At 32.8% G+C, this 12,143-nt stretch overlaps 1 protein-coding gene across 4 annotated transcripts in view; it reads right to left on the bottom strand.

Annotated features, from left to right (window-relative positions):
- LOC106869820 (uncharacterized) overlaps positions 1 to 12,143 on the bottom strand; it is a 172,127-nt gene that overhangs the window by 34,775 nt on the left and 125,209 nt on the right. For 3 of the 4 annotated variants that reach the window (XM_052968961.1, XM_014915708.2, XM_052968962.1), the window contains 2 exons: positions 9,979 to 10,023; positions 795 to 849 (listed from right to left, as the gene is read on the bottom strand). In XM_052968961.1, the coding sequence (XP_052824921.1) occupies positions 795 to 849; positions 9,979 to 10,023 (100 nt within the window). The remainder of the gene's footprint in view (positions 1 to 794; positions 850 to 9,978; positions 10,024 to 12,143) is intronic. The other variant, XM_052968963.1, reaches the window with a different exon arrangement.

The following is a 12,143-nucleotide window of genomic DNA, read 5'->3' as shown; positions in this document are numbered from 1 at the left end:
GGGGGGGACAACACACATACATACATATATATATATATATATACATATATACGACAGGCTTCTTTCAGTGTCCATCTACCAAATCCACTCACAAGGCTTTGGTCAGCCCGAGGCTATAGTAGAAGACACTTGCCCAAGGTGCCACGCAGTGGGACTGAACCCGGAACCATGTGGGTGGTAAGCAAGCTACTTACCACACAGCCACTCCTTGACAAGTTCGAGAAAGGAACGAAAGCATTAATAATAATGAAGAAATAAAAAGATTTTTTTCCAAAATTCTGACGACTTTTTTTTCTCAATATTCAACTTCTGTACATCACACCTAACACTATATATATATATACATATATATATGTATGTATGTATGTATCTATGTGTGTGTGTGCACTTGACAACCAGTGTCGGTGTGTTTATGGCCCCCGTAACTTAGCAGTTCAGCTAAAGAGACCAACAGAATAAGTACTAGGCTTAAAAAATAAGTCCTGGGTCGATTTGTCTTGACTAAAATCTTTCAAGGCAGTGCTCCAGCATGGCTGCAGTCAAATGACTGAAGCAAGTAAAAGAATAAAAGAATATATTATCTAATGTTGATAAAAAAATGAATAAGAATTAATAAAATACAACCCAACAAGTGACCATTTTATCCTGAAGGTCACTGACTAAAACTGATAAAATAACCAATAGTGCAACGAAAAAGAAGTAATAAAAATACAACAAAAATATTTTTAAAATTAATTAAACTAATATGGTTCAATTAAGTGCATGATTTTATGAAGTTTAATGCTGATATTTACCTTCTAAATATTTCTCAATGAAAGCTAGTGACTGTCTTGAATTCTTGTTTTCAGCCTAGAAATAGATACATTTTTTTAACAATCCATTTGAATTAGGGAAACAGCATATGTCATTGGAATCTGACACATGCAAGCATACACACATCATTCATTCTACAATGTAGAACAAAAGGTGAGACAACAATGTGATATAGACATTCCTGCATACATGCAAACACAAACACACACACACACATATACATAATTGACTTTTTCAGGAAGGGTTATTCAGCCATGGAAAATCTGCTTGAACAAGCTTTGTTTGATCCAGGCAAGCATAGAAAGGTAGATATTAGAACAATGATAAAATGATGATATAATTGAAATGCAGTCTATATACAACTAAGAAGTAAGGTATAATGACTGCTACACAAATACAACAATGAAATACAATCACACATATACCCATGAAATACAGTGTATACACAACCAAGATGTACACTTTATGACACTTTATAATACATACCATTGAAATATGACAAACATATATAAACAATATATATGAATGTATACAGCAAAATATATAATCTGTTGTAGATGGTTTATTTTGTTAATGGGCAGAAAATTTTATAATTACCTGAGTAGCACACTTTATACTTAATTACCTGAGCAGTGCACTTTACACTTAATTACCTGAGTAGCACACTTTATACTTAATTACCTGGATAACACATTTTATGTGTAATTAACTGATCACACAGCTATATTAGAAATCAGAATCTGACTATCTGGAAAAGTGATAGGATCGATATCCTATCCAAGGGGACTGACATCATATCATCATCATCACCATTTAATATCTGCTTTCCATGGTGGCACGGGTTAGATGGTTTGACTGAAACTGGTAAGCTGCAGAGCTGCACCAGGTTCCAATTTGGTTTGGCATGGCTTCTATGGCTGGATGCCCTTCCTAACACCAACCACTCCAAGAGCAGTATTATGTTGCTGAATACTGGTTCCTAGAATTGCTTATGTCATGTTACTGGTATATATTCTATTAATTCACTCCATTTTTTTCTAATTATATTTGAGGTTTAATATATGTCGAGTTTTTTACTTTCTCTACAAAATATGACATAAAGAGTAAGAGATAATGCTTTGACCCATCATTGAATTTAACCTTGAAAAGCATAATTCTTTCTAATTTTAGTATAAGGCCAGTAATTCTGAGGGGAGGAATCAAATGGATTACATCAACCTTAATGCTCAACTCATTCTTATTTTATCAACCCTGAAAGAGCAAAAGGCAAAGTCCACATTGGCAGTGTTTGAACTCAGAACATAAAGTGATGGAAGAAATGCTGCTATTTTGTCCAGCGAGTAATGAGTGTGCCAGCTTACAACCTTAACCTCCATAAGCATAATGGAAAATAATACCAATTATGATTTTTCAAAGCTTTAGGTAAGAAGAGTGTGTTAAGAGTCTTACTTACGGACACAGTAGCTGTAGTGAGGATATGAATTCTTAACTAAGAAAAAAGTTGGTATCCAGCTTTCTATTAGGAGTAATAGTGACAATAAAACTAGTAAAATTGATTCTGATAGGATTTAAATTCAGAATGTAGGAGAAAGTGAATTTAATTCTGAAATAACGTTTAGTTTGATATTCCATAGTTTTTTGCTAATCCACTGCCAAATAATAATAGTAATTTTAATAATTTCTTACATTGGCACAAAACAGTAATTATTTCTTTCAAGTGGAAAATGAGTTCTGAATTGATTAAATCAGCAGTAATAAAAATTTGAAATAATAATTATAATAGAAGTAATAATTAAAATAATAAAATAAATGGAAAAGCACAGATCAACAGCTGCTGAAATACAAGAGCTATGATTAAATGAAAAGATATTTAAATATTTCAAAAATTTAAACTGGAATTCAAAACATTCAAATGGTGTTGAGGTAATAAAAACCTTAAAGAGAATTTAAGTTTTGAATGAATAAACTGAATATACTTTTGTCTTCTTTTTTTTTTTTTGCTATGAGATATATATGTAAACAATATCTACTGAACCATACATGTCATACTTCATTGGTAAAGTATAAAGTTTGTTAAGTTTGAATGCCATTGGGAGAAGAGTTTCTTAATATCTTGGAATGAATGCTTTCTTGAAAAGAAAGATACACTGATTGATCTATAAACCCACTTCTCCTCTTCCAGCTTATTCAGTTTCTACACCTAATATCATTCATTTCTAACTTCAATTCCTTTCTCTGACCCATTACTTTCCTCTCATACATTCATAGAAACTCTAACTTTTCAGTTTCTTCATATAACAATAGATGAAAGACACTTAAAACTTTATTGTTCTTAGATGAAGAGCTTAGTCTGAAATGTCAGGAGACTCTTCTCTCAACAGTATACAAACTTAAAAAAACTATATTTTACTGATAGAAAGAATTTTTGCTGATGAAGACTAGAGCTAGTTTCTCTGGAATTATTATTTTTTTCCCTGCAATAATTTTAATTACTTTGAAGCTTTACACATTTGAAACTGATAACCTTTAGTGTGAAGTAGACATTTAACAGAAAATAAAAGATATAGTAAGTATTAAAAAGTTGAATACAGCACTTTAAAAGAAAAGACAATATTTGTCAAAAAAGAAATACAAATTTCTGTTAATTGAAAACAAAACCTATTAATATTAGAAGAGAGATAAAAAAAAATAAGTAGTGGTATTATTTTATGGACCTTCAGAAGAATGAAAAAAAAATCTGAATCCAGAAGTAAATATTGTAAATGCATCTAGTTTGACATTATTGTTTGTATCAACTTAATGTATTTGCTTCTCAGTGCTTTCTGTTTATCTGGAAGGCTATCTGACCACACTCTCAGCTGCAGTGGACAATATTGAGAGTTATCAATGTTTTCTCTATTGGATTAGAAAATTTGATGGGCTGTGATGATTAGATGTTGACTGCATAATTGGCAAAAGTGATTTTCATAGAAGGTAGATGCATCTAAGTGCTAACCTGATGGTTTTGAAGCCAAAACCATCAGGTTAGTAAATATCAGCTACATGAACCATTTAGGTATCAGCTAGAGCCTCTGTTGACTTTGATAAAAAGAAATACCTTACTACTTTACCAAATATATCAAAACTTGTAGATCAGGTAACCCACATTGGTAGTTACCTCTCATGTCCAAGAAAAATATCTGCCAGGTGATGAAAGATGAGTTTAATGTAGAACAGAGTGTAGCATGTCAGCCGTATCCAATTTGAAATCAGAGCCAGAATGTGAATCCTCTAACAAGTCAGGATGTAATTGTGGAACTCATCTGACTCTGAATACTGGGGTTGCTTCTTTAGACCCTCAGTGTTGAAAGCAAATGAATTAATTTGGTAAGTATTTAAAGCCAGGTGGAATGGACGAATTAAGAGTTTAGTCCTCTTAACCACTCACACATAATAGAGCAAAGATATGAATCCCCAACATTTTGGTTGGCTGTTGGTGCCTTACTCCTTTGGCTTAACCCCTATTATAGATAGTGTGTATGTGTGTGTGTGTGTGTGCGCGCGCACACACACAACTGAGCCTACCTAAAGCCACTGAAGGCAAACGAGAAAGAAGGATTGAAGAACAAGGGAAGAAATAATAGGTGATAGAGAAATGATGGAGCTGGAAAAGAAAAATGGCAAAAAAACAAAAACAAAACAAAAAAGGTAGTTAATCTACCTACCATGACCTGGAGAAATGAACGAGAGTCAATAGCAAAACACGTTGTCAAATAATTCATTAAACTGCATAACCAAACTACACTGCAAAATTTAGATTCCTTAAATTCTAAAATTAGTAACATGCAGGAAATTTATCAGTCATTTTCTTTCTTTTTTGTTTATACTTGACTAATTTAAATGGGTATTGTTTTAAAACTGCGTTTTTAGTACTAACAAGTCTTCAAAAACCAACAAACTTTGTTAATAAACACACAAGAAAACCACACGAGATGCACTGACTTGGAAAACTAAATAAAACAATACATAATTTTACTAAGGTATCTCATACTACACCTCCATCTAACAAATATGTTTAGCAAGATCCTCACCTAACAAAATAATCTTTAGGGGAAGGGACATACAAGTAAACAAATAAAAAATATTAAATGTACAGAGTGATCTTTGTTTTATAGATTCTGTTTCCACTATTCTAAATATACAAGCCCAGATGTCAGTTTAGTAAGACAGGTTAAGCAGTTTCAGTCATGAACTTAAACTTAATGCCACATTTTAGGGATAACCAGAATCATAGAGACAAGGCCACTTTGACTGGCCTCAGCATAGGAATGGTACTTATTTTTTCAGTTATGGAAGGATGAAATGTAAAGACAACCCTAGTAGAATTTGAATTCAAAACAAAAGAATGTAACTAAATACCGAAGGATATATTCTGTTACTTCATTATTTTTTCTATTCATAGAAATTTATAACCTAATTACGGTCTTCCATTCTGCCAACTGAGCTAATGGTGATGATGATGATGATGGTTATAATGATGATGATGATGATGATGATGATAATGATGATTTATTTTTCCTTATCATAAGACCACAGAATATTTAGTAGCAGTACAGTGAGTTTTGATGTTTATGCTTTTATCATTGCTCTGAACATATTACTGTGAAATTATTGTTGTATAGCAATGCCTATCCCACTCCACCCAAAATAATGATTTTGTAACTATGAAAATCACTAATGTTTGTGAGAGGTGAGAAAATAATGTCAATCCCTAGATATTACTGGTACATATTAATCCTGGAGTAACATAATATGAAGTTGAGCCTGGTGACGTTTGAACCAAGAACAGCAGAGCACTGAACTAAATAGTATAAACTCTTTCATTAAAGATTTTCTTTACACTGTAATCCATACACCTGCATCCCACAATTAAGGTGTAAATAAAACATGAATGCTGTTAAATGCTGCCTTACATATGGGACACTTTGTACTCAGTATAAAATCTACATTTGTGTGCAGTGATGAAACACTGGACTGAATAGAATAAAATTTAATATTCTAAAGTGTTAGGCAATTGTAACTAGATTGTTGGTAGCTAGCTGTGTTTAATATTTCGATAACCTTTCCAGCTGAATGATTTTGTGTGTGTGTGTGTGTGTGTGTGTGTGTGTGTGTGTGTGCGTGCATGTGCATCCTTCTTCCCTGATCCATTATATACAGATCAACATGTAAGGTGCTTTTCCCTAAAAAATATAAACACATTGCCTATGGGGGCAAGAACAGTGTTTCGAAAAATATTTCAGCCCCTAATAACTACTAATCCTCTACAAAGTACAAGTGACACTGACAGTGGGATACTATCCCAACATCTGGGGAAGTGCTGCTTCTGCACACAGAGACATCATAGATGACCTCCAAGGAAGGGCCACTTGATTAATCTACATAAAGGTATTCTCAAATACACTCTAATCTCTGACTCACAGATATACCATCTCTTCTCTGTTCTTTTTCTATTGATACTATAATGGCTTCTGTTCCTCAGAGCAGACTGGTCTCATGTCATCTCTGCTCAGGCATTCTTGATTTACTTCTCTCCCCACCTTTTGAAATCCATATTGTGTCACACCCATAATAGCCCCCTACCCACACACATACAACTAGAACACTCAGCTCATTCTCCCCAGAATGTTGTTCCTGTGGAATACCTTCCCTGTACATGTCCTGCATTTGGTCACTGACAATAATTTGAGAGGAATGTTAACAGCATCACTCTCCCGTCTTTGAGGGTCTTTTAAATTCATAGGCACAGTTCCTTTCTCTTCACCAAAGCACTAAAAAAACATTAAAAAATTGCACCCTTGCCCTCTAGATCACTAATTCATCTCCATAGCAACATTGGTATGGTAATTTTCATGATTTTTGTATCTGAAAAATGTAAATGACATAAATAATAAATGAATGAATAAATAAATAAAAATATAAATGATACCCGAAACATTGTGCATTGGCTGTGATGTGATGAAAGCATTGGTTAAAATATGTTACCAAAAGAGTCCCCTATTTTGTGCAGAGCAGGAAGCAACTGGTATGTTCCATCTAATTTTAAAGCTACTTTGAAGTCTTCAACAAATCCAAGGAAATGAGGCAGTGACCACAAAATTTTGAAATCACCTAGATTATTATTTCATAAACCCTATTAAGTTTTGTATGTTAATCTTCTACAATGCCTCAATCTACATTATAATATTCTCTTACCCTACCTTATTTCTATAATGCTCTTGTCCCTCCTACCTCAACACACATACATCTCCATTCTAACTTTGGTACTGTCTTCTGATACTAAGAACCCTGCAATAAACCCCTCCTTATTTCCTATCACAAAGCCTCTTTCTCATCACTGCTGGCCATCACATCATATCTTTTTTTTTAAATCAATAATGTTGACAAGAGAATCCTCTGGAGTAAGCGTTGAGAATTTTACATGAAGATGACAAGACTTTGTGTTGAAAGGAAGAAAGTCATGTCTTCCAAATGATCACAAGACAATAACAATTTCCTTCTTTTAACAAAATAGCAACTGAATAGGCACAATACACTGAACACAGGGCACCAATATCCTATTGTCAAAGAGTACAAAGCAGTGACTATAGCATATTGAACATGTAGACAGTAATTTCTCCTCTGAACAGGTACTAGAATGCAGGTGCCACAAAACTCTAAGTGAGTGTAAAGATAATCATGCCCACTCTTTAAAAATACAGAAACACTATCAATCAACTTTAAATGAGGGCAGGCTTTCCCTTGAAAATGGTATGGACTACAAATGTACAGGACAACTGACATTTCCTGTTGAACATATACATCATAATAAACAACCTTTTGAATACAGCTAAAGTAGTAAACATCTTTATTGGACACAGAGAGGACACTGAATCTCAACTGCTGAGAAGAGAACTGTAATCTCCCTTCAACACACAGCAATAAGCTTCTACTTAAAACATGGCAGTGAACTTGTACTGCTGAATATGTAAAAGTCAGTGAAAAACCATCCACTGAATGCATGAATAGTAATCAGTGAGTCAAGGTAGCAGCAACTTCTCTGTGAAAATCTCAGGGTAGTGGATGTCATTATCTAAATATATATATATATATAAAAAAAAACCCACTTATTTTCCACAATTTAAATTGGGAAGATAGCAGTAGAAGGAGCTTCAATAAATTTATATAATTGATTTCAATCTCAAATTAAATTTAAAATACTCAATCACTCTTGGAACTAAACCAATTTTGCCCTATGACTTATATAAAAGCAGTTTAATTCAGATAGCAAAGATAAAGCATATGGATGTGCATGGCTCAAGAGATACCCTTGAACAACAGCTGACTAGCAAATCTTTCAAGAGGAAGAAAGATATACTTCAAGAGAGAAAGAAGTGATGCCAGGAACACCACTTACCCACCTTCTCTGATCAAAGAAAGTGGCAGAGTGCTGTAAAGCAAAGTTTATATTAGATCACAGTAGCTGTAGCCCCACTAAGCACTTCTTAAGGAATGAAGCCATAATACAGTGAAAAAAAATATTGTGATGACATAAGATCTGTCACACCTACCTTCTACCAAAAAAAAAAAAAAGAGGGAAAAGAAAAAAGATAAAAGGGACCTCTTATAGCTTAGCTAGCTAGATGGTTAAGTGGTCTGAGAAATATTTCCAGGTAAACTGATCCACTGAATTTTCACTGGACATGACACGATGTAACAACTTTTACTCATCACAAGTTTGAAATGATAATATTATTATTACATTGCCATTTAAATACATGACATTTATTTTATAAAATAGTTCAAATTTATCTCTTAACATTTATCATATTCTGTTTCAGGAACCACAGTATGTCAGTGGCATTTCTTTAAGAATACATTTTTAAACCAATATTCTTGTCATTACGTTGTTCAACCACTTCTAAAGCAGACATACAATGTGGAGGGTAATACTTGACTCACATATTTGATCTGTGTTTTAAGACACATTACCATTTTGTTTTTATTGTGGATTATTCTATTGAAAGTAAAACTTAGAGTATGTTGCCCTTCTATTAGAAATAGTTGGAATTTAGTTGAATGAGATTTAGCCATGGAAGAGTTAAACAGAAATTCCCTTATTGATTGAACTTTTTACTAGTCTGGTATCAGAAAAAAGTTATACAAGTTTGCAAGTGATCAAGTAAGAGATATATATGAAAGGTCCTGATACAGATGCAAAGTTATGTTTGTTCATGGCCAAAAGACAATTTCAGGTTAAGTTCATTTAGTTGTAAGAACATATTAATATAGTTAGATGAGGAAATATAAAGTTATAATGAACATGCTATTAAGAATAGCGTTAGTGACTTTGGTAAAGTCATTCCTATGTAAATCAAAATATAGTATTTAGTAGGGCCAAGAAATCTCTTCATTAAAGCTTTCTTTAGATCACACAAAATTAACTTGATTTTTTCTTGTAAATGGGTAAATCAACACAAGTTTATTATTGGTACTATGGATACAGCATGATAAAATTTTCAAGCTGTTCACTTCACAATCATAAGATCTTGAGTTCAATCTCACACTTTGGCATTTTGGGCAAAGGACTTTTATTATTGCCTCAGGTTGACTCAAACCTTGAGAGTGAAGTTGAGTTGATGGAAACTATGCAGAAGCTTGTCATATGGATTGTACCTGTAACTTAAAGGTACAGCCATGACACACATCATGTCTAACTGAACCTACCTAAGTTTTACATGAATGTTGCATGTGAGAGTGGAATACTCAACCACTTACATACTAACTCAGTGAGAAGGTAATTCAGTTGATCAAATAACTGAAGCAACCATAACCATCAGAGATTCATTTACTTATTTACTTATTACTGGTACTAAAAATGTTGATAAATAAGAAAAAAAAAATTTTTTTTAATAAAAGTAAAGTTGAAGAAAACCCCAACATGAGATGTTAGTGTATTTGGATCCATCCAAACCGGAACTACAATATGCAGCTAGAGGAGCAGAATGGAAGCAAAGCCATATAACATTTATTGCTTGCTCTGACTAAATCTCCAAACAAACAAAAGGAAAATAAACAATGAAAAAAAAACAACAAATAGTGGTTGGAGTAAGGTTATAAATGGTAAAACAGCAAATGAAGAAATACCTTGTCTATGTTGTCACTGTTAATTGGTTCAATCTGTGATGGTGACTAATGGAAAACAGACAGACTATATGTTTTTTTATATGTTCTTTTTTTGTTTACAGATAATAAAAATAAAATCTAATATAAGAGAAAAGAACAAAGTAAAAAGAGAACAAAGTGAAACGAACAAAAAACAGAAACATATTTGCATATGTATGTATGTATATATATATATATATATATATATGTGTGTGTGTGTAGTACTATAATGCATTTTATGTGTGCGTGCAATATATATATATATATATATACATATATATGTATGTATATATTGCACATTAGGAAAAACTGAAACTGAAAACTCAGAGTATTAAGAGAAAGAAGCTTTAGCATTCAATGACTGAATAAACTCTACTAAATGCATTGAGTACTTTTTTCCTCTCATTTGAAAACCTGAATGAATGAATGTACGTAATCTATATATGTGCATATGCATGTAAGTATGTAATCTGTGTATGTGCATATGTATGTATGTTAATAGAACAAATAAGAGAAACAAAGAGAGTAGATGTTTATTCCATTTGTCTACAGCTGTTTCATAATCTTGTTAGTTATACAATAGATATTACATCAACATTAACATGCATAAGAATTATATATATAAATATAATAATAACAATAATAATAATATATAAATGTGTTTGTGAATACCCACATGTACAAGAGTGCTGAAAATTTTTATATATATATAAAGACAAGGCAATACAATATAATAGAAACTAACTAGAAAATGTTACATAATGCAATATAAACAGGAGAGCTTCAACTCTTGACTCAGCTTGGATCCTACATATTTGACTATTGTGACTTATACACCCTATCAAATCTCTAATATACTCACCTACAGCCTTACCCGAACTGCTGTTTTTGTAACAATCCATTATTACATAAACTACTAAGGTGGGGGCCAATTTCTCTGTCTATGTTAATGGATAAAGAAGCAGGGCCCTTAGTTACATTATCAAGTAACTCAAAACTCACTAAAAATAGAAGGCTGTTTTTACATTGATATGTTGACTTGACTATTGATAGATACACATGTGCACAAAACCAGTTATATCAACCACTTATAAGTGGTTAGCATAAAACAGTATTTTGTTTTTTATAATTTGGTTATATTTTTTAAACAGTGACAAGCACCAAATAGATACTACAACTGACATTCTCTCTCTAATCAGCAGTGAATCCTTATGTATTTACCACACAGCAATTTAAATCTATATATTCCGACAAACAAACAAGATAATCAATATACATTCCCAATCCACTTAAACTATTATATTCACTGTCTTTCACATAGACAACCATGAAATATGTTCTTTCACACACACACATGTGCTCCTCTCTTCCTACACTTAGATGTAGACCTACAAATAAACTGACAAATTATTTCTATTGCACAAACATACATACACAGACCAATATATTATTGTTCTCTCTCTGTCTCTCTCTCTCACACACACACTCACACACATGTGCATTAATACATCAACACACACTTCTACACACCTCAGGCATATATATCCGTTCAAACAACCACTCCTTAAACAACACCCCCACACAATTGTTACTCAGGAACAATGCACCTTCTTTAAAATGCAAAGACATCAGACAACTTATGACTGTGACATAAAACTCAACTTGACAGATCACACATATTTGCAAGGGTTGTACACTGGTGTGTAGTTTCTGCACAATTATAAGAATCAGAAATAGAAGCTTCTTATAAAGGAGTGGCTTTTAAGTGTAATTAACCTGTCATGCATCTGTCACAGTAGCTGCAATGTAATTCCAGTGTGATCATTGTTGTTGTTGCAGCATTTATTGCTGAGTTGCATTTGTCATAATGGTATATACAGGTCTTAGCATACACAAACTATATTGGTGCACTTTACATACAAACACACACATTCACAAAGACAACATAGACACACAGACAGACACACACACTACTAATGTAAGGATGCAAACATTACTTCCGTTCCTACAAACAGATACATAGAAGTTTACAAATGCAAAACAAAATACTTAATACAAATATTTACAAGCATACAAAAATGAATGTGTGTGTGTGTGTGTGTGTGTGTGCATGCATATATATATATATATATATATATATATATATA

Source organism: Octopus bimaculoides, chromosome 6 (assembly GCF_001194135.2).
Source record: "Octopus bimaculoides isolate UCB-OBI-ISO-001 chromosome 6, ASM119413v2, whole genome shotgun sequence".
Taxonomy (NCBI): domain Eukaryota; kingdom Metazoa; phylum Mollusca; class Cephalopoda; order Octopoda; family Octopodidae; genus Octopus; species Octopus bimaculoides.
The sequence above is the reverse complement of the archived record's forward strand: the minus strand, read 5'-3'. Positions and strand labels throughout refer to the sequence as shown.